Raw genomic sequence first — 23,984 nt, forward strand, 5'->3', positions numbered from 1 at the left:
TTTCTTGAAAATCTTTTTATTACATGACAGAATAATACAATTATTACAGATATGAAACTGCAACAGTCATTAAAGGCAAAGTGAGATCTTCACTGTATCTGCAGACAGTATTCTGTGGTGCTCAGATATGGATGGAAAACTATTTAATTTTACAGTCACCGAACAGAAGAGCATCATGGAATATATATATTACAGAAACATTTTTCCTCAAAAATAACCTTGTCTTGGTCCTGAACATGAATGTTAATCATGCTGATATAAAGACAGACTCCTGGATTGTCTCACTGACGTCAACATAAGAAAATATTTCTTATTTTTTAAAAAGATTTCCACTTAGTTTTCCAGTGTATTCAGTGATTAATTATTAACATTTTTATTGTATGATTGTCAAAATGTCGTTCCCACTATTATAAATGTACAAAACTCACATATGGAAGATTTAAATTCAAATACCTAAATTAAAACACACACTTACACACTGTTAGACGTATTTCCGTTTTATGTTTGCATTTGCTGTGTTACTATTAATTAAAAACATTTTAAAGGGGAACCTTATTAAACTTTTTGTCTTTAGTAACTGAATTAATTGTTTTTTCAACAACTCCTCACTTTTTTTCTCTTATTTGATTGATTTGATTGATGTGACATGAAAAATAATCACTGTAATAACGGTTTTAAAGCATTTTTCAAAAGAATAATTACAAAGTACTTCACAGAGAAATGGAAAAGTAATGTGACAATAAAAAGCACTTCAGTTATTAAAGACAAAAAGTTCAATAAATGTCCTTTAAAAAGGCTTTTCATTTCATTTTGAAACATTGTTTTTCATTTTATTTCTTTGTTTTTGTTGTTTTAATTTAGGCATTTTAAATCTTCCATACGCCATACATACAAACAGCAGCAGACACAAAAGAAAATGAATTACAAATCTCAGATTTCCTCGTCCACAAAAAGAAATCTGACGGTTTGTTTGTGTCGTCTTTTTTCTGTCTTTCTGTTTTAATCCTAACAACCCAGGGCCTTTCTGTACGGAGGTCCTTTACTGGCAAAAAACATCAAAACATACATTATTCCGGCGTCATATTGTACAACTCATGATTCTGACTTGCTTGCTTCAGGCACTTTTACTTGGTCACATGTGGTTGTTTTAGTTTATTTCTGCTATTTGATGTCATTTTTTTTGCAGCAGCGTTGTTGATAAAAACTGTTAAATTTTGATTTGAGGAAATAGATAATCACTGAGGGAAGGAATGTAGAGAATAAAATACTTCAAACATTTGGAAAAATTACACGAATATAAAGAACAAACGGTGACTAATTGTATTTGTTTTTAACTTGCAGTCCGCTTCGTTTTCTGGGCATAAAAGTTAAAATATAAACCATCTTTTTAAAATGTTTCACTGTGCTGACAAGAGTTTTAACTTCTCAGATGTTTGGCGCGTCTCTACACCCAAAATATTAAAGGAATATTTCACCCAAATGCTGCAATTTATTGGTGCTGGAAAAATAATGTAATTCAATCAAGTTACATTAAATTTTAATTTGATAATAATCAAGAATAATATCAGAAGATCCTGAACAAAACAAATCTCAAAGGAAGTTTGAATAAAAATAAATTCTGTTTAATTTGAACTAATAAGCAAAACAAAATAAAATTTTTGCCCACAAAGTTCCTTTAAAGTTTTAGGAGTAATAAGAGTTTAAAACCTGATTAGACTGATGTGAAGAAAAGATCAGAAACACAATCAGGCTGTTTCCTCATAAAATCACAATCATTTCCTTCATTAAACACTAAATTTAAAAACATACAAAGTGATTAAGACGAGAGTTAAAATCAGTGGAAAAGTTTGGCGTGAAGACAAAAACCACAAAACTAAAAAAAAATCTTTCTCTCAATAATTTTCACAATCACAAAAGTTTCAGAATATAAAACAATATAAAAATACACATTTCAGCGTAAATATACGTATGAAACAGGTGAAATTAGAAACAAAGGCACATCTCCAACCGATTATTATTTAAGGTCTGACGAGATGTTTCAGATGAATGAAATATTTCAGGTCGTCCATGTTTATCTACCTCATCAGGGTCAACAAGGTGCTTCTGGCAAAGGATCATGGGAAAGTTTGCGCAGCTGTGTGTTGATGTGTTGATGTGGGTCTGAAGGAACTCCGACACTCAACAAAGAAAAACTCATTTCATGCTTCGGGCTGTTTGCAGCAGAAGAGACTCAACATCTGGACGCACGTTTTTTTTAATAATTCTTCTCATCCGTGATTGTTTATTTTAAACAAACTGCTTTTAAAACAACTACAAGGAAAATATCTTAATAGTGTGACAGCAGTGATCTGGACCTCGTTTCCCAAAAGCATCGTAACTGAAAACTCTTAGAAATGATTAATGAGAGACTCGGCTGAAAGCATCTTAAGAAGCTGCAGGAGGAACATAACAGAAACATGTTTTATTGAAGTTTTCATCATTTTTGAGTCTCTACTTTTATCATGAACACTGACGTTTGATGTAAAATGAGTCACGATGACGTTTAGATTAGAAATAAAATTAAACCAACACGCAAAAATTAATTCAACAACTCATCTGTCAGTTTGTGTCGTCATCTCTTCTCCCTCTTCATCATCATATCTTCATCTCCTCTGGCAGTAATGACACCTCCCTGATGGTATATTTTCATGGTTATCGTCTCTTTTCTTTTTTTTATTTATGGCTCGTATGTTGTTTTCCACACGCTTACATTCAGCAGCTCTTAATACAGGAATGACTGAAGAATATTAATGAAAGTTACAGGAAGTTCATCTGCTTCATTTCAGTTTAATCTGATCTTCAGAGTAACGTCGTCCTCCAGCAGCAACATGACGGTAAAAGACTGTTTACTGCACATGAAGCTTCGTTTCAAGAGGAAAACATGATTTATGCAGTTTGTAACACACTTTGTAATGTGAGTATTTTTTATATACAGACAGTTAAATATGCAAAGTTACTATCAGCTGTATTTATCATCATCATCTTCAGCTCTGAAGTAATCAATCATTATCAGGAAACGAGGCCCAGGTTGGCAGAAAAAATGTCTCTGCACAGAATTTAAATTGAGCTCAACAGAAATGAATAACATGAGTCAACAGCTCCACCTGCTGGACACTTTACATCATCACAATAACCTGAAATAAACCTGATCAACTCATCTGCTCAGATGTGACCTGTTGCTGCTGTGTGAAGAGTTTTCTGTGTTTAAAAAAACTGTTTTTATATCAAAAAATCGACGTCTGCAGATTAAAGATTTCCTTTGTTGAGTTCGGTTCCTTCGTCTCGTCACAAACTTCCAACATCTTCTGGTTTTTAGATCTGAGCGGTCGTGAGGCGTTCAGGGCCGTCACACAAAAACAAATGACAAGAACATCATTAATGTTCATTATTACCGCTTATAACCAGTGATTTTTCTTTTTTGATATTGTTTCATTTTTGACCTGCAGCAAAAATAATCAGGGATTAAAAATCTGTTTCGTTATTGGAGTTTATGACACAGTATTGATTTTTGTGTTAATAAATTTCATGATATTGAAAAACAGATCAGCTACAATAAATCCATATGTTGTCCAGCTCTAATTCACTGCATCGCTTAAAATCTTAAAAAATAAACTTTAAAGCAGAATATTTAGTGGTTTGATGGTTTTAGTGTCTCTGCTCTTTGTTACAAAATGTCTTTAAGTCTTTTAAAAAACATCTGGAAATTTAAAATCAAGGACAGAACAGCTGCTGGTTTCTGCTGACAGACGCTCTGAGCTGTGATCGATTCGTTATTGACTGATTGATAATCGCAGCGCAGAGCGTCCTCAGCTGTGGGAAATGACGAGTAAAAACAGGATTACAAAATGACTTTAGAAACGGACGTCAGGTCAGCTGTCTGTAGCCGAAGCTCCGCCCCCCCTGCCGCCACGTTTAAGGAATAGTGCGTAAAATAATCTGACCTCTGAGTGCAGTGTACGAATGCACACGTATGACCGTGAAAACAGACTTATTCTGCTCCGTTGGTCTGCGTGTTGAGTTTCTCCGTCTCTGAAGGAGCCTCCACCGACGTCGGGGCCCCGTTAACGGGCTCCGGCTTCCCGCCTTTCTTAAAGGGAATCCCATTGTTCTTCACGAACAAGCCCAAGTCGGCGGCAAACGCCAACGTCGCCATGAAGCCGAACGCCTGCACGAGGAAACGAAAACAAAAATGATCTTAAAGGAAAACCAAACACCTGATAACAGAGGAGGAGGAGAGAGAAGGAGAGAAGGAGGTAGAGAAGGAGGTAGAGAAGGAGAGAAGGAGGTAGAGACAGAGAGAAGGAGGTAGAGGCAGAGAGAAGGAGGTGGAGAAGGAGAGAAGGAGGTGGAGAAGGAGAGAAAGAGGCAGAGAAGGAGAGAAGGAGGTAGAGACAGAGAGAAGGAGGTAGAGGCAGAGAGAAGGAGGTGGAGAAGGAGAGAAGGAGGTGGAGAAGGAGAGAAAGAGGCAGAGGAGAGAAGGAGGTAGAGAAGGAGAGAAGGAGGTAGAGAAGGAGGTGGAGAAGGAGAGAAGGAGGTAGAGAAGGAGGTAGAGACGGAGAGAAGGAGGTGGAGAAGGAGAGAAAGAGGCAGAGGAGAGAAGGAGGTAGAGAAGGAGGTAGAGAAGGAGGTGGAGAAGGAGAGAAGGAGGTAGAGAAGGAAAGGAGGTAGAGAAGGAGAGAAGGAGGTAGAGAAGGAGGTAGAGACGGAGAGAAGGAGGTAGAGAAGGAGAGAAGGAGGTAGAGAAGGAGGTGGAGAAGGAGAGAAAGAGGCAGAGAAGGAGAGAAGGAGGTAGAGACAGAGAGAAGGAGGTAGAGGCAGAGAGAAGGAGGTGGAGAAGGAGAGAAAGAGGCAGAGGAGAGAAGGAGGTAGAGAAGGAGAGAAGGTGGTAGAGAAGGAGGTGGAGAAGGAGAGAAGGAGGTAGAGAAGGAGGTAGAGACGGAGAGAAGGAGGTGGAGAAGGAGAGAAAGAGGCAGAGGAGAGAAGGAGGTAGAGAAGGAGGTAGAGAAGGAGGTGGAGAAGGAGAGAAGGAGGTAGAGAAGGAAAGGAGGTAGAGAAGGAGAGAAGGAGGTAGAGAAGGAGGTAGAGACGGAGAGAAGGAGGTAGAGAAGGAGAGAAGGAGGTAGAGAAGGAGGTGGAGAAGGAGAGAAGGAGGTAGAGAAGGAGAGAAAGAGGCAGAGAAGGAGAGAAGGAGGTAGAGACAGAGAGAAGGAGGTGGAGAAGGAGAGAAGGAGGTGGAGAAGGAGAGAAAGAGGCAGAGGAGAGAAGGAGGTAGAGAAGGAGAGAAGGAGGTAGAGAAGGAGGTGGAGAAGGAGAGAAGGAGGTGGAGAAGGAGAGAAAGAGGCAGAGGAGAGAAGGAGGTAGAGAAGGAGAGAAGGAGGTAGAGAAGGAGGTGGAGAAGGAGAGAAGGAGGTAGAGAAGGAGGTAGAGACGGAGAGAAGGAGGTGGAGAAGGAGAGAAAGAGGCAGAGGAGAGAAGGAGGTAGAGAAGGAGGTAGAGAAGGAGGTGGAGAAGGAGAGAAGGAGGTAGAGAAGGAAAGGAGGTAGAGAAGGAGGTGGAGAAGGAGGTGGAGAAGGAGAGAAGGAGGTAGAGAAGGAAAGGAGGTAGAGAAGGAGAGAAGGAGGTAGAGAAGGAGGTAGAGACGGAGAGAAGGAGGTAGAGAAGGAGAGAAGGAGGTAGAGAAGGAGGTGGAGAAGGAGAGAAAGAGGCAGAGAAGGAGAGAAGGAGGTAGAGACAGAGAGAAGGAGGTAGAGGCAGAGAGAAGGAGGTGGAGAAGGAGAGAAGGAGGTGGAGAAGGAGAGAAAGAGGCAGAGGAGAGAAGGAGGTAGAGAAGGAGAGAAAGAGGCAGAGGAGAGAAGGAGGTAGAGAAGGAGAGAAGGAGGTAGAGAAGGAGGTGGAGAAGGAGAGAAGGAGGTAGAGAAGGAGGTAGAGACGGAGAGAAGGAGGTAGAGAAGGAGAGAAGGAGGTAGAGAAGGAGGTGGAGAAGGAGAGAAAGAGGCAGAGAAGGAGAGAAGGAGGTAGAGACAGAGAGAAGGAGGTAGAGGCAGAGAGAAGGAGGTGGAGAAGGAGAGAAGGAGGTGGAGAAGGAGAGAAAGAGGCAGAGGAGAGAAGGAGGTAGAGAAGGAGAGAAAGAGGCAGAGGAGAGAAGGAGGTAGAGAAGGAGAGAAGGAGGTAGAGAAGGAGGTGGAGAAGGAGAGAAGGAGGTAGAGAAGGAGGTAGAGACGGAGAGAAGGAGGTGGAGAAGGAGAGAAAGAGGCAGAGGAGAGAAGGAGGTAGAGAAGGAGGTAGAGAAGGAGGTGGAGAAGGAGAGAAGGAGGTAGAGAAGGAAAGGAGGTAGAGAAGGAGGTGGAGAAGGAGAGAAGGAGGTAGAGAAGGAGGTAGAGACGGAGAGAAGGAGGTGGAGAAGGAGAGAAGGAGGTAGAGAAGGAGGTGGAGAAGGAGAGAAGGAGGTAGAGAAGGAGGTAGAGACGGAGAGAAGGAGGTGGAGAAGGAGAGAAGGAGGTAGAGAAGGAGGTAGAGACGGAGAGAAGGAGGTAGAGAAGGAGAGAAGGAGGTAGAGAAGGAGGTGGAGAAGGAGAGAAGGAGGTAGAGAAGGAAAGGAGGTAGAGAAGGAGAGAAGGAGGTAGAGAAGGAGGTAGAGAAGGAGGTGGAGAAGGAGAGAAGGAGGTAGAGAAGGAAAGGAGGTAGAGAAGGAGAGAAGGAGGTAGAGAAGGAGAAAAAGAGGCAGAGGAGAGAAGGAGGTAGAGAAGGAGGTAGAGAAGGAGAGAAGGAGGTAGAGAAGGAGAGAAGGAGGTAGAGAAGGAGGTAGAGACGGAGAGAAGGAGGTGAAGGAGAGAAAGAGGCAGAGGAGAGAAGGAGGTAGAGAAGGAGGTAGAGAAGGAGAGAAGGAGGTAGAGAAGGAGGTAGAGACGGAGAGAAGGAGGTGAAGGAGAGAAAGAGGCAGAGGAGAGAAGGAGGTAGAGAAGGAGAGAAGGAGGTAGAGAAGGAGGTGGAGAAGGAGAGAAGGAGGTAGAGAAGGAGAAAAAGAGGCAGAGAAGGAGAGAAGGAGGTAGAGAAGGAGAGAAAGAGGCAGAGAAGGAGAGAAGGAGGTAGAGACGGAGAGAAGGAGGTAGAGACGGAGAGAAGGAGGTGGAGAAGGAGAGAAAGAGGCAGAGGAGAGAAGGAGGTAGAGAAGGAGAGAAGGAGGTAGAGAAGGAGGTGGAGAAGGAGAGAAGGAGGTAGAGAAGGAGAGAAAGAGGCAGAGGAGAGAAGGAGGTAGAGAAGGAGAGAAAGAGGCAGAGAAGGAGAGAAGGAGGTGGAGAAGGAGAGAAGGAGGTGGAGAAGGAGAGAAGGAGGTAGAGAAGGAGGTAGAGAAGGAGAGAAGGAGGTAGAGAAGGAGGTAGAGAAGGAGAGAAGGAGGTGGAGAAGGAAAGGAGGTAGAGAAGGAGAGAAGGAGGTAGAGAAGGAGAGAAGGAGGTAGAGAAGGAGGTAGAGAAGGAGAGAAGGAGGTGGAGAAGGAAAGGAGGTAGAGAAGGAGAGAAGGAGGTAGAGAAGGAGAGAAGGAGGTGGAGAAGGAGAGAAGGAGGTGGAGAAGGAAAGGAGGTAGAGAAGGAGAGAAGGAGGTAGAGAAGGAGAGAAGGAGGTAGAGGAGGAGAGAAGGAGGTGGAGAAGGAAAGGAGGTGGAGAAGGAGAGAAGGAGGTAGAGAAGGAGAGAAGGAGGTAGAGACGGAGAGAAGGAGGTAGAGATGGAGAGAAGGAGGTAGAGAAGGAGAGAAGGACGTAGAGACGGAGAGAAGGAGGTAGAGAAGGAGAGAAGGACGTAGAGACGGAGAGAAGGAGGTAGAGAAGGAGAGTTATGAAAGTTTCTGCGTTGATGTTTTCTTACCACAGCACTTTTCTCCAGACTCGTGTCGCCGTTGTTTGAAGCAAAAACGATGGAGGCGATCAAGAACAACAGAGCGATGATACCAGTGTACAAAAAGTCCTGTCAACAGAAGAAGAAGAACAGCAGGTTACATTCACCTCACTTGCTCCTTTTCCTTCCATCTTACTCCCGCTGGAGGTCTCTGTGTGTTTCCTGTTTGACAAACAGCTGCACATGAATAAAAACCTGCTTTCTGCAAAAATGTATAATAATATACACTGTGGATTTTATCCTCCATCACTTCCATTGAAAGCACATTTGAAGGATCTTTTAATATCCAGTATGAACAGGAGGAATGATTACAGACACCTGACTGCTGGTTTAACACACTGGGAACACTGGGAATCTGTTCTTTACGAGACAGGTATAGCAGAGAGAATATAGTTTTCCCACCAGTCCAGCAGGTGGCGCAGGTGAGCTGTCAACCACCAGTCAAACCAAAGAAGAAGAGAAGCTGCTAGCTGCTGTTAGCTACTGCTAACTCTGCAGCTTGTGTTGACATGTAAAACCACATATTAATGTGCCGCCACAGTGTTTAGTTAATGGTTGTATGTTTCTTGGCGATGCCGTGGCGGTGCTGTGTTCCCGGGTGTAAAGGCTACGACGAGGCCAAGTCCCTGGGGGTTGTGTTCCACGGTTTACCGACCAGAGACCCGCCGCGCTGCCGGACATGGCTGAAAGCCATCCAGAACCCCCGCTTACACGAAGACATGCCGGCCTCTAAATATAGCGGGGTGAGGGTGTGCAGCCTGCACTTCCAGCCGGAGGACTACGAGGAGGACTTCCGAGCTAAAATACTCAACACCCCGCCCAAACCGACGCTGAAGAGCGGCGCTGTTCCTTCCGTGTTCCCCGGGAGAGAGCACCGTGAGCCCGGCAGCGCGGACGCTTCTCCCCCCGCTGCGAAGAGAAGCAGAACTCCGGTAAATAACTTAAATTCTTCCGCTGCTGTAAGTAACAACACATGGAAACGTTTGTTAAACGCTGAAGGCCCCGGGGCCCCCGGACAGACCCAGACACGGGGCCCCCGGACAGACTCAGACACGGGGACCCCGGACAGACTCAGACCGGGGGCCCTCTGTCACAGACTGCAGGGATCAGTTGTGGTTCGACGTCACAACTAGACGATTATTTTCATCATTTTCATAATCTGACTGTTGTAGTCGCGATTAATCAATTAGTTTTTTTGGTCCGTCCTCAAACGTCTCATTTTTGACTAACAATTATCTCCATCGATTATTCTGTTTAGAGCTGCAACGATTAGTCGATGAATCGATTAGTTGCCAATTATTAAAACTATTTTGCAAATTAATTGATCGCTTTGGGCCTTTTTTTTTTTAAATCAAAACTGTTCCAAAACATCTGGTTCCAGTTTTTGAAATGTGAGTATTTTGTGGTCTCTTCAGTCATCTGACGGTAAACTGAGACGCTGTGATAGAAAACTGAACTTCACGTCAGATCTTCTGCAGTTTACATAATAATATTAATAATAAGTAATAATGGATTTAATTTGTACCACTTTTCATGTATAGTGAAACGCTGTATTACATTTGATATGTGTACATTTATAGATAGTCCTTCAATTATATCGAGTTTTTCTTTTAACGTGTGTATATATATTTTAAATTTGATTTAATCTGTCTAAGCTGCTGTTTATTGATCATGTTGTTGTTGTTGTTTACAGGCGGCGTCTGCAGCTGCAGGCTCCTCACAGTCGCTGCCAGCAGATGAGAGTTTCTGCATCGTGGTGTCAGTCGACCCGCTGGAGTTCAACTCTACACCGACGTCTGACTCTGACGACGACGACGCCGACAAAGACTGTACGATTGTTTACTATCGCAACTTGATGGAGCTTTTCAAAATGTGTCAGACATGCGGGCAGCCAATCACAGACAAGGAGGTTTTCCACTCAGGAGCTCAGATGAGGGTAAAGTGGAGCTGCGTCGGCGGACACTCCGGGACGTGGAGGTCCTCGCCTCACCTACGACAGGTGCTTCCATAAAAATCCACCAAAGAGCTGCTGCTGCTGCTGCTTCTGGACCTTCATCAGCAGAACATTTACAGAGACTAAACTCACGAGTGTTCAACTCATGAAACAAAGAACTTTTTTTTTGAACAGCTGGATGCAGCGTCGTTCGTCTCCGCCTTCAGTCCAGACTGGTGCAGGTCAGTTTGTGTTCATCAGAAATTCTTTTATACATTATTCCAACATACCAGACCTTCCTCTCTGGTTAAGACCAGAGAGGAAGTTTAATAACACTTTAACACATCAATGAAAACTGTGACAAGTTCTTTGTGTCATATTAGCTTCAGCTGAACGTTGGAAGGTCGACTGTCGTCTCTGCAGCGCGACTACGTCGAAATCAACTTTAAGTTCTGTATTTAATTAGTTCCTGACTGTGTCGACACACAGAGACGGTCTGTTCTCACACAGCTAAACTCAAGATATATTTATTCTCATTTACATATTTTATTCTGTTTCTGTTGAGATGGTGTGAGATGTTGATCATGTGTTCATAAATACTTCCTGTTAACCAGCAGCCGTTACTAGACTGCAGATAAACAACAGTTCATAATGTTTCCAGCAAAGATATCTACTGGATTTGACTCATCTGGACGCTGAAGCTTCATATTAGCTTCAGATAAAGTAAGGTCATTATGAACAGGAGGAATGATTACAGTGAGATAAACAGCTTCCTGACTGTTGGTTTAACACAGACTGTGAATCTGCTCTTTAAAGTTTTATGATCATGACGCCGTCTGATAAAACTACAGCAGCTCTTCGGCTGTATTGACATTTAAACTGAGGTTGAATATTAGATAACAGTATATTACATATATATTCATGGCGCCAGTCTTGTGTTAAGAGACAAACAGGAAGCAGATCCTAAATGTAAACCATCAGAATCATTAATCAGCAGTCATAATAATTAGTATTAATGTGTTTTTCTGTAGGTGACGAGACCTCTGAAGATACGGTGCACCATGACGGACACAGTAAGACTTTTATCCACCTGAGTGTGGATTCTGGGAGAGACTTCATGTGATTCAGGTGTTTGTGAGTCTGCAGCTGTTCCTCCTTTTCTTACAGATTTTGGTAAATAAATGTTGGAAACAAACACTGATGAAGCAGCTGTTGATATTTCGTCTGTATCGATGGATACAGACGAGACTGTGATCAGACTTCAGAATAAAAGTGTCTTACTGCTGCTGCTGTTGTTATTTTGTTCAATAAAGTTTCTATTATAAAACTGATCTGTCTACAGCTCTTCTGTGATGAATTATTTTATAGAAGCTACTAAAGCTGCAACTAATGATTATTTTCATTATTGATTAATTATTTTGTCGATAAAACATCAGAAAATGGTGAAAAAAGCTCTGAAACTCCAAAATATTACATTAACATGCAAGAAAAGCAACATTTTTGAGCTTTTAACCTTCAAATGTTGCTTGAAAAATCAGTTAAATGATTATTAGATGATTTAAAATAGTTGTTAATCAGTGAGCTTTAGTGTCTGATGGAGGATGTAACTGTGAGAGCAGAAGACTCGTACCAGGACAGGCCAGCAGGTGATGCCGACCCTCGTGTGCAGGTTGGTGGAGAGGAGGATGAGGAGCAGCAGGGTGAAGAGGAAGGCCGTGCAGCTGACGAACTCGAAGAAGTAGAGCGCGGTGCAGCTCCTGCAGCTGTTGACCACTTCCTCCTGGATGAAGGCCACGAGGGAGAGGAGCTGACGGAGAGAGAGACGGACACATTAAAATCCCTCCGACACATTGATGATGATGATGATGATGATGCTTCTCTCACTAGAATTTAATATAATATTTAGATTAAGGCTGCGACTAACCGACAGCGGTCTGTAGATTATTGATGTCATCATGCTGCAGATCTGCTGCGACTCTCAGTTCTTTAAATCACAGCTGAAGACTTTTCTGTTTGCCGCCTTTTATTAAACCACATTTGAGGTTTTTTATTTCCAAATTTAGTCTTTTTACTTGTGTTGATGCCCTTTATGCTCTATGTGAAGCACTTTGAATTGCCTTGTTGTTGAAATGTGCCGTACAAATAAACTTGAAACCAAACTGATATTCAGCCTCTTAAATCACATAAAGAAGAAGGAAATCAGAAAATCAACTAATCAATCAATCATTTAAGTACTATAATGAGTACTACATAAGTACTACAAAATGAGCAGCAGTCACCAGCCAAACTCTGGTAAAACATGCAGCGGCCAAAAGAAAACAGCGGTGATCAGCTGGTGAACTTTAAACATTCACCAGTGGACAATAAAGTTAACTGTGCATCCTGCATGTACAGTTTATATCTGACACTGTAGGAACTCCTTCATCTCTGTTTTGGTCCTACAGTGCTGTTTTATTGTAAACACTGCGGTGAAACATCGTGACGGTATCAACACCGCTGACCTTCTACATCATTACACGGTGAACACAGAGCAGCTTCTGCCTTCATCAGCACTTCTGTTTTGACATAAAGGAAGAAACTTCTAGTGGTCACAGAGAAGCAGAGACTAGTTGTAAACCCACTGAAGTGCTGCTAAGATACATGGGGAGAGTCCGAACTCTCTGCGTTCTTCCTCACTGTCATCTTCAGTCTGCTGGTGTTTGTTGGTAGTGATGTGCAGAAGATGTTTAGAGGCCTGTTAAGAGTTCAGTATGGCTGTTGTTATGTTCTGTATGTGTTTGTTCTGCAGATTAAACTCAATATAAAGTCATCCAGTTCAGAGATCAATCCATCAGTTTCATCAGGAATCAATTTTTACAAGTATGAATGTGTTTGTAGAATCTCAGAGACTCTGAGCTGCGTTAAAGTGATTTCAAGTCGACTCTCTGAAACTTTGAACAACCTGCTTTTGTTTACAGTTTAAACAGCTGCGACATGCAGGAAATACAAGCTGATCATGGTGTGAAGTCATTTAAAGGACGATAATCTGTCTTAAACCAACAGTCAGAACATTAAAGCTGTTTTTCTTGCTGTAATCATTCCTCCTGTTCATACTGACCATTAGAAGATCCCTTCATAATGACCTTACAATGGAAGTGATGGGGGACAAAATCCACAGTCTGAAGCTAATATGAAGCTTCAGCGTCCAAATGAGTCAAATCAAGTAGATATCTTTCAACGTTACAGTCTTTTTAGTGCCAAAGTTCCTCTTTTTGTTACTATACTTCCACCTGCAGCTCAACAAGGAAACACTGTCCGAGGAAACACAAAGAGGGAATTTGATGCTAAAAAGACTGTAAATGTGTCAGATATCCACTTGATATGACTAACTCAGACTGCTGAAGCTGAATAGAAGCTTCACACAGACTTTTAAATGACTGTGTGGACACACTGTGGATTTTGGCCTCCATCACTTCCATTGAAAGCACATTTGAAGGATCTTTTAATATCCAGTATGAACAGGAGGAATGATTACAGCGAGGAAAACCTCTTTCACTTTTCATATGACTGATATAATTTAGTTTACTCCCAGTCTGAGCAGATACTGGGACATTAAACCAGTATATAAACACACAGAGTGCCTCTGACTCATTGAAAGTGAAGTGACCGTTATGGTGGAACTGCTCCAACCTTTCGGCTGTGTGGGCGGCAGCCGTTTCCCAGAGCGCCAAAACGCAGCATGTGGGCGTCCTGGGTGTGTCTGAACCACACTGCTGCTGAGTCAGCAGAAAGAAGAAGAAGAAGAAGTTCTCTACGGACAGATTTAATGGTACAATCCAGAGGAAGCCACGCCCACCAATAACATTTAACACAGGGGACAGGAAGCTGCTGGAATCATCAACGCCGTCAGTCCAAACATGAAACTCATGTGGTGAAAGTCAGTAAATCATCAAGTTCATCAAGCCACAAGATGTCAGAGGAACTGTGACTGTTTCTCATCACGTACATACAGTGACTCAATAATCATATATCCTCAACAGAATGAACTAAACACCAGTTTCAGTCTGTTCGTTTCTCAGCTGCTTCTTTTTGCATATTTTTCAACTGTGTTTCTGTATGAAACCAACAGGAAACTTGTATAATGAATGACTCTCTCTCTTAGATATATAATAATAAATGATCTACACATGAAGTAAAAGTGAAAGTGAAGGTCCAGGATCAGGATCAGTTGACTGTTGACATCTTATTAGTTTGTCATTAACCTGTAAAACACTTTGAGACTTGCACAAAAGGATCTGTACAAATAACTAGTGTTCTCTTGATGAACCGATTAGTTGTTTGGTTTATAAAAAGTCAGAAAATGGTGAAAAATGTGTATCAGTGTTTCCTAAAGACGACGTCCTCAAATGTCTTGTTTTGTCAACAACTCAAAGATCTTCAGTTTACTGTCATAGAGACTAAAGAAACCAGAAAATATTCACATTTAAGAAGAAGAAAACAATGAATCAACTATAATAGTTGCTGATTACGCGAGGAGGCCTTTCAAGCGTGTGAACATGAGGAAAGCAGCAGGACCAGATGGTATCAGCGGGCTGGTCCTCAAATTATATGCTGACCAACTAGTGTCATTGTTCACAATCATATTCAACCTGTTCCCGGCTCAGTCTGTCACACCCATGAGCTTCAGGGAGTTCACCATCATTCCTGTGTACAAGAAAACAAGACCAGTCCTCCTGAATGACTGCAGCCCCAGTGGCGTTAACCTCTCTAGTGATGTACCGCTTTGAACAGCTGGTTCTTTGATCAACCAATCGACACAAGACGCCGTAGCACACGTCCTCCACACCAGCTCATCTCACCTGAACAGGACAGGAGCTATATGAGATTACTGTTCATTGACTACAGTTTAACACCATAGTTCCCTGCAGGCTGGGAACCTGGATTAAACACCTCCTGACGGGCAGACTTCACAGGTGGTGTTACCCTCGTCTTTAACACCGGAGTACCCCTGAGCCCCCTGCTGTACTTCCTGTACACACACACGACTGTGTAGCCGCTTTCGACCCCAACACTGTCATCATGGTTGCTGAAGACGCAGCTGTGATGGACCTGATCACAGATAACAATGAGATGGCCTACCTTCAGGCCTATCAGAAGGAAGTAGAGGACCTGACCTGCTGGTGTCAGGACAACAACCTGCACCTGAACATCAGCAAGGACAAGGAGCTGATAGTGGACTTTGGGATGAAGCAGGGAAGGAACTACGCCCCCCTCTTAATACCAACGGGTCCTCAGTGGAGACGGCGGACAGCTTCAGGTACCTTGGTGTCCACATCACTGAGGGCCTGACCTGGACGCTTTTATTACTCTTCCTGCTCTATTTCAACTCTCTTTAATGCACAAACTGAAGGAAGTGGCAGGATTACATTTCACTGTGACTGTACATGTGACAAATAAACTCGATTGATTGACTTTCATAAACGAATATAAAATCTTGGAGTTTTAAGGAGTTAAGCTAAGTTCATTTCCTTGCTGTTTTCTCTCTCTACTGTATATTTGGTCGTGTGGTAAACCAAACTAAACTCCACACATTACAGTTCACTTTACACAACCAGCTTTTACTGCAGGAATACTTCAGAGTGTGTTTGGCGAGCTGAACATCTGGTTATAAAAAGTCATGTTTCCTTCAGACGGAGACAAACTCCCCACCACAGATCTAAAAACAGAGCGTCTGACGTCAGGAGCAGTGGGAGCTCTCCTCACCTTCTAACAAACCACGTTAACTAAACAGACTGAAGCTGCTGGACGGAGGCAGCTCTGACATGACAAGAGGCCTTAAAAACTCTGGGGAAGCACATACAGAAACTCTGTTCGGGAACACAAAGCAGGGCAGGTTTTATTCTGATTTAGGTTTAGATCTGACTCCTGGTCTGATGATGTAGGGTGCAGACACGAGGCAGAAGCACTTTCTACTGAATAACTGAATGAATCCTCTCATGATATTCCATCAGGGAGGCGTCTGATCATCTCATGTGTCCGTCCTATACGCCTGAGGTTGGATACGACCACCTGTGTGCAGTAACGTTAGCCTGCTCAAAAGAAAATGAGCGGCTGCAGGAGTGAACCCGAGTGAGAGGAAACTGTCATCGAAGATGTAATGAGGGACCTTGACAACCTTGGCTTTGACATGGACTTGGCCAGCCAGACTGCTCATCACCACCAAAGATGGCGGCAAGAGGGGGCTATCATCTGATCGGGAGGACGGCGAGTTCCTGACCAAACACCGGTGTCGCGTGGCTGAAGATGTGGGGGAGGGGGAGGGGGGGGGGGGGGGGGGGGGGCGATAACGCCAACAAGCCTGAGGCCTGAATGATAATCTGCCAGCTCGCACCAACAACTGACGACTTTTCTGAGGGCAGGACAGAACCTGCTGAGGTTAACTGTGGGTGCCCGGCCCAAACATCCAGCCAGAGTCATGAAGAACCATCTTCATCAAGAAGAAGAACAAGGAGTCCTGCAGCAGATGGTCTCTGATGTCAACATCATGGAGTCAAAGACCTGCCGAGTACCTGAAACACTGAGAACTGCTGCTGTTTACTCAACTTTGGATCAAGTTAACCAATCAATAACAACTATTCATGGACGCATCATCACCTAAAACCTTTGCACAGTTCTGTAGCTTAAACTGAGTTTTGCTGAACTGCATGGAAATGTTAAAAACAAGATTTGATAAAAATGCTACTGATTGACAGACTGAAGTATAAAGTCTGATCTGCAGGTCAGTGATGCGAGCAGCATGCAGATGGTGGGCGGGGGCGGCGGGCGGATGCAGCCTCTCCCCCAGCTGTTGCGACAGCGGCGGAGGTCTGCAGCTCAGAGATCTGCTAACGACAGCTCTCTGTCAGCTCCGCAGCAGCTTTCACTTCCCAGTCTGCAGCTTCCTGAGAAGCTGGTGCAGGAGGAGGAAGAAGGAGTCACGGCGAGGTCGCTCTGCTCATTCACACACCGACGGCTCTGCAGAGGGAAGCGTCTGCAGATACATAACTGTGTTACTTCACTACCTCCGTCTGTATGATGACACATCAAAAAAAAAAAAAAATCAGGACTCTGTTGCTTCATATTGAGAGAAGAACAGAACGCTGGACTGTTCTCCATCAGCAGCTCCTAACTCACAAGATATTTCAACACATAACGATAAAATATTACTCTTTATGATGGAACAATCATTAAAAGGAACTCTGTGGAGATTCATTAATATAAATCTGCTGTTAAACTGACAGGAAACAGTTTCACATGATACACTGAATAAAACTTCACTCTGTCTGCACGACAACAACTGATAAAAATGTATCGTCATACTGAAAAACTGTCCAGTTCAGGATCTGACGGCATGAATCAGGCTGAGATCATCACATCTGAACATCATTTCAACTGTCTGCGTGTGTTTCTCTGACAACAACGACTGCTGCAAACAGACAAAAACTACAAATTGTTAATAACCTTAAACCTCCATTAACTGATGTTTTTGTTCACTAGTTTCCATCAGAAACAAGCAGTGAACTCAACTCTGACTCATCATCAGCTTTTAAGTTGAAATATTTAACTAAATTCCACATCCAGCAGTTACGGAACAACATTATCATCCATGTGGAGTCGTGTTTCTGTCCACCTGGTGAATGTGAGTCCAATATATATATTATTGAACAGGTAGTGTTCAGCGGCTTTTTACAGCTTTTTCTCTCTGAAAACGATGCTATGAGACACTGAGAGTGAACCAGAACAGTAAAGTTGCAGCCGGACAGATAAACAATGAGCTGAAACTCACTATAAAGCTCCATAAAGCCGAGAGGAGCTGCAGAGTCTCTGATGATTCTCTGTAGGTTCATCACTACGAGCCACAACCAAGACATTACTCACTGTATAGATCAGACTGAGGAGCAGAGGAATAACCAACACATTACTCACTGTATAGATCAGACTGAGGAGCAGAGGAATAACCAACACAGTACTCACTGTATAGATCAGACTGAGGAGCAGAGGAATAACCAACACAGTACTCACTGTATAGATCAGACTGAGGAGCAGATGAATAACCAACACAGTACTCACTGTATGGATCAGACTGAGGAGCAGAGAAATAACCAACACAGTACTCACTGTATAGATCAGACTGAGGAGCAGAGGAATAACCAACACAGTACTCACTGTATAGATCAGACTGAGGAGCAGAGGAATAACCAACACATTACTCACTGTATAGATCAGACTGAGGAGCAGAGAAATAACCAACACATTACTCACTGTATAGATCAGACTGAGGAGCAGAGGAATAACCAACACAGTACTCACTGTATGGATCAGACTGAGGAGCAGAGGAATATTGATTATAGCAGCTTTAAATATTTGGGGGTTTTAAATTCAAATGTGATTTAATGTGATTTTTAACTTTTTTCTTTAAACAATTCTCAAAACGATGAATAAATTATAAAAATAGTTGGTGATTAATTTTCTGTTAACTGTATAATAATTCATTGCTGCAACTCTGCTTTCTTATAAACTTCAAACCTGCGAGTTTCAGTCTGCAGAGTTTAAAGCAGAAATATTAAAGATATTTACTGTTTCTCTGAACTTGTGTCTGTCTGAAGGTCGTCTGCTGACCTCGGAGGTTAGTCAGAGGGATCAGCTGAACAACGAGCTTCCTCTTTAAAAGATAATTGTGTTTTAGTGTAATTGTTACAGACGGTCTGATGGTCTGTTCAGTGTCTACTGCTGCTTCAACAGTAATAATCCTTAATGTTCTCTTGTGTCTTTGTGTTCTTGAGTGAACCATTCAAACTAACTGCCTTCACTCCTCACTGTGTTTGTGGTCTCAGCCTGTATTTTGCCCACAAACCAGTTTAACGCCCCGTCTGGTTTTAAACTGGTCGTCTTTCCTCTCAGGCAGCTTCTGCTTCTCTTTATTTCTAAGACTCACAGACAACAGCACAGTTTATTTAGAGGCTGTTTGTACAAAATAAAGTGAAGCTCAGAGGGAAACATGTGAAAACGTTCTGTTTCTGCAGCCAAAGTGAAAACAAACATGAAGTTTAACTGCAACTGAGACTGACGACTGCTTTCATTTTCAGTTCATTTCTTTGTTCTCAGTCAATAAAATGTCCCCCGGGATCTCCTGCAGTCAGTTGAGCTACAGTAACAAACAGCCTGCAGGACTTTTATCATCATAAACAACATAAACTCCTCTCACTGATTGATCTGATATCTGCAGACTGCTGCTAGCTAGCGTTAGCTAGCATTAGATTCCTGCCAGGAAGAGACAAACTGAACAAAGAAGAATCTGTTCAGTCGACTCTCAGAGCTCAGAAACCTCGTTAACTAACACAAACAGATCTCACATCAGTGCTCACTTCCAGTCTGTTCTTGTTGTAGCTTTAATCATTAAATTCACTGACAGACATCCAGAAACATTGAAACAACATGGAGTCACATCAGTCCTGCTGCCTGCAGCAGGTGAACATGTTACAGTTAATGTAGCAGCTTCCACCTTCGTTACCTTTATCCTATAAATGACTTTTGTCCATATCGTAATAACAACATTTCATGATTTAGAAATTTTAAAACTTTCAAAAGTTAAAAATGTGAAGATTGTCAGGTTGTGCAGCCTGTGTTTTCTCTGGTTTCTCAGTGGATTTAAGGAGGTTTATTAGTGATCAGAGATAATGATCTCTTCAGGAAGTGTAATTCACACTGAATCATATCAATATTAATAAATCAATATACCAGATTCATGGTTAAAGACCCATCCAGAACCAGAAGTTCCACCTGTGACGTTCATCCTGACTGAATGGAGCTTCAGTCTTCATGTCAACAGCAGCAACATCACACACATCTCACATCTCAGAATTCAGACAGTCTGAGGACACTTGAACTCACCACTTCCAAGACTTTGATCAGGAACCGGATTTTATCCAGATGTTCTGATGGAACCATGAAACAGGAGGATTTAGGGTTCGGAGCCGTCGTCGAGGAGTAAACTTCAGTCGTTGCCATGATGGAGCTGAGAGACACAACAGACAGGTCACATACACGCCACAGACAGGTCAGATACACGCCGCAGACAGGTCACATACACGCCACAGACAGGTCACATACACGCCACAGACAGGTCACATACACGCCACAGACAGGTCAGATACACGCCACAGACAGGTCAGATACACGCCACAGACAGGTCACATACACGCCACAGACAGGTCAGATACACGCCACAGACAGGTCAGATACACGCCACAGACAGGTCAGATACACGCCACAGACAGGTCACATACACGCCACAGACAGGTCAGATACACGCCACAGACAGGTCACATACACACCGCAGACAGGTCACATACACACCGCAGACAGGTCAGTTACACGCCACAGACAGGTCACATACACGCCACAGACAGGTCAGATACACGCCACAGACAGGTCACATACACACCGCAGACAGGTCAGTTACACGCCACAGACAGGTCACATACACGCCACAGACAGGTCAGATACACGCCACAGACAGGTCAGTTACACGCCACAGACAGGTCAGATACACGCCACAGACAGGTCAGATACACGCCACAGACAGGTCACATACACGCCGCAGACAGGTCAGTTATACCAGAGGTCACTAAAGGCAACATCTTGATAATTATCATGAAAAAAAGCAGCAATAACGATGATAAAGTGATGAATAATTTAGGATTAATGTGTGTGGATACAGCAGCAGCAGCAGCAGCAGCATCAGGACGTAACTGACACGTGCGTAAAGATCGACGACCACGAGGGAATCAAACGTCCACACATGACGTGAATATGACGGCTCAGCGAGGTCATCAGTGACGTGGAAGTGATTCAGATCTCTACAGCTGGAATAACACAGCTGACCTTTTGAAAAAGTTACCGTCCCTCCAAATATTGTATTTATATTTCAGTACAAAAACTGAACGACTGTGTGCAGGAACAGCATGATGCCTTCGTTGTCCTTAAACTTACATAGAAGCTGTGAGTGTTTATTAGTGAGTTCTTCACTGTTGATAATGTTGTTCTAAACAGTCATGTTTGGTGTCATGGCGTCTGGTTTTCCCTCCACCAACATAAACACATATTTCTTAGTCCAGTCATGCTGAAACTCATGTTTTTCACTGTCAACCTTTTTTTTTTTTTTTTTGGTATCAGATACTTTGGAACAAAACATGTGACTTTTTCATCCGGAGCTCCTACATTCAACAACAACCTCAGTAACCATAGCAACCAGTGGGCGGCTGAATGACGACAGCCACGTGTCAATCAAAAGGTGGTCGGGGTCAGGCCGCGGTTATATTTTGTTCCTGGAAAGATTTAAATTGGACTATTTGTGCTGCTCTAAAGCGACTATTTCCACTTTTATAAAAGGAAGTATGACCTCAGCTGAGACTCTGGAAGAGAAGAAACAACCAAACAGTTGTTTTTCTCTCTGCAGGAAACATCATCAACACTGATTCTGACTCCACAGCTCCCAGTTAGAGCTGACAGGACGCCGACATACAGACCCGTTAAACTACACCAAACAGCAACTAAAAGGAAAAGAACAGCAACAAACCTCAGACGTGATTACGTGCAAACAGCTGCACAAACAGTCAGCCTGAGAGGAAGCAGGTTTCTCACTCAGGTTTCTCACTGTTACTTATAACAGCAACAATCAATCTATTGATCTATTAGTTGATCAACAGAACATTTTAGTCATTTTTTAAAGCCAAAATGCCTCTTAATGCTTTTTTATACAAGTCAAACATGATAGTAAACTGATGTTGGGCTGCAAATAACGATTATTATTATTGTTATTTATTAATCTGTCCATCGTTTGATCTATAAAATGACAGAAAACAGTGAAAAATGTTTCCTCACAGTCATCAAGTTGTTTGTTTTATTAAACCAACAATCTGAAATATTCAATTTACTGTCAAATAAGACAAAGACGAGCAGAAAATCCTCTCAGTGACCGACTGCAACAGGGGAATGTTTGAAGTTTTTACTTCAAAAATGACTGAAATGATTAATCAGTTATCAATATATAGTTTCCAATTATTTTTCTGTCAATCATCTCTACTGAGAGATAGACTAAACGATTGTTTTGTCAATAATTTAGTATATTAATGCCGTGATGTCATCACAACCCTTTAAAACTCTAATTTATTCAGTTTTCTGTCACATAAGAGAAAAAACAAAACAGCAAATCTTCTCATCTGAGCTGCAGAATATTTATTGTTTAACACGTATATCATAAATCATAATAATTTAATGAGTAATTATCGTTGCAGCTGCTCACTGAAGTCTATTTTTATCTCTTTACTCTCATCTTCACATATAAACAAACGTTTAAGGTGATTTTCTTGGTTCAAGAGACACTGTGATTAAAACATGACAGAAACATGACTGACAGTAGTTCTGCTCTGCTGTAACATCTGATAACACCGTTCATACGTGTTTTACTGAATTTTTACATGTTCTTGTAAAAACAGTCAAGAGTTGTCAAGAAATGAAGAAGTGAACTTTGAATTTTGCTCCTTGGAAGTTTGAGCTTCAGCTGGTGTAAATATATCCAATATATACAAACATACATACAGTCATAATATAATTTAAACATTAAGAGGAAACAACATTATCTGCAATTCTATCAAAAACACTTTTTCTGTCTGTTTCAATGATCATCTGACAACACAGACAGACACAGTTCTCATACAGGCTTAAACGCTCTCTGGACATGTTCTGATGTATAAATGTAAATAATATTTTATGGCTTGAGTGTCACATATAGTTTCAGAGTGAAAGTGAAACTGAGCTTCAGTGCAGGTGTGAGCAGGTGTGAGCAGGTGTAAACTGGCTCCACACACTGATAAGAGTGTTTTATGCTGATAATAAAAGTGTCCGTTACTAAGGAGGTCATCCAACACCAGATGGACCAGAGAACAATATCCTTGTTATAAACTGCCACATCGCAACACCAAACTTCTTTAAAAAAAAAAAAAAAAACAGGCCTATTTAATAATTAACTGCTTACAGACAAACTCAGACACGATGCAGATTATAAACTGAGGCTTTTTCATAAGCGGTGGTTTGTTCCAGTAGATTCAGCTTTTGAATTATCGACAAAGCGACAGTTTATTTAACTGATATTTATCAACCTCCGTGTATTCAGGTGTTCGAAGTTCGAGCGAAGTATGAGCCGAAACAAACGGCGCTGGGTGTTTTAGATTCAAGCCGAAGCGAAGTTTGGCTCATTTAATACATTTAAAAGGATTTTAACTTTTGTTTTAAGGATAAAACGTCGCTTTCCTAAAGACAAAAAGCGACAGTAAATTAAATCGATACCATTTTAAACGGAGTTCGGCGATAATCACGGAGGCCAAAACTAACCCGCTGAGACAGGAAGTTCGCAGAAACATAAAAACGTTAATAAAACGTGAATCTTTCAGGTTTAAACTCACCGTTCAGTTTTTTTTTCCTGTTCGCGGGAAAATAAAAAATTCTTTGACAACTTCTTGCTTTGTTTCTGCTGCGAAACGAACTTCAGAAGAACTTCCGCAATAATGTCCAGACACTGACTATACTTTCTTCTTCAGTCGGAAAAAATCCACTTCCGGTTCCAACTTTCAAAATTTAAAGTGTTTCGGTGATTCAGGAAGAGTTTCAGATCCGTCAAAATAAAAGTCCCGCATGAAAAAAAATCCTACTACAGTAAAAGTACATAAGTATTATGAGCTTGATGTAGTTAAAGTATTGCAGTAAAAGTACATAAGTATTATGAGCTTGATGTAGTGAAAGTATTGCAGTAAAAGTACATGAGTATTATGAGCTTGATGTAGTTAAAGTATTGCAGTAAAAGTAGTGGTTTGGTCCCTCTGACTGATATATTATTATATATGACATCATTAGATTATTAATAGTGAAGCATCAGTGTTAGAGCAGCATGTTACTGTTGTAGCTGCTGGAGGTGGAGCTAGTTTACACTACTTTATATACAGTTAGCTAGTTTAGTCCAGTGGTTCCCAACCTAGGGGTCGGGGCCCCTCCAAAGGGTCAGCAGATAAATCTGAGGGGTGGTGAGATGATTAATGGGAGAGGAAA

General features: G+C 42.1%; 2 protein-coding genes across 2 annotated transcripts; one reads left to right on the forward strand and one right to left on the reverse strand.

The window, feature by feature from the left end:
• On the reverse strand, positions 1-23,504 carry cmtm6 (CKLF-like MARVEL transmembrane domain containing 6). The gene is made up of 5 exons (XM_044358543.1): positions 23,345-23,504; positions 19,773-19,896; positions 11,494-11,670; positions 7,901-7,999; positions 1-4,204 (listed from the first exon to the last, which is right to left on the reverse strand). Exons 2-5 carry the CDS (start codon positions 19,887-19,889, stop codon positions 4,028-4,030), a joined length of 570 nt encoding a protein of 189 aa, XP_044214478.1. The 5' UTR covers positions 19,890-19,896; positions 23,345-23,504; the 3' UTR covers positions 1-4,027.
• LOC122986977 (THAP domain-containing protein 7-like) lies at positions 8,259-11,194 on the forward strand. Its single transcript, XM_044358542.1, has 3 exons — positions 8,259-8,862; positions 9,624-10,105; positions 10,895-11,194. Exons 1-2 carry the CDS (start codon positions 8,482-8,484, stop codon positions 9,939-9,941), a joined length of 699 nt encoding a protein of 232 aa, XP_044214477.1. The 5' UTR covers positions 8,259-8,481; the 3' UTR covers positions 9,942-10,105; positions 10,895-11,194.
• Positions 23,505-23,984: the final 480 nt, after the last annotated feature.

This window comes from Thunnus albacares, chromosome 8 (assembly GCF_914725855.1).
Source record: "Thunnus albacares chromosome 8, fThuAlb1.1, whole genome shotgun sequence".
Taxonomy (NCBI): Eukaryota; Metazoa; Chordata; class Actinopteri; order Scombriformes; family Scombridae; genus Thunnus; species Thunnus albacares.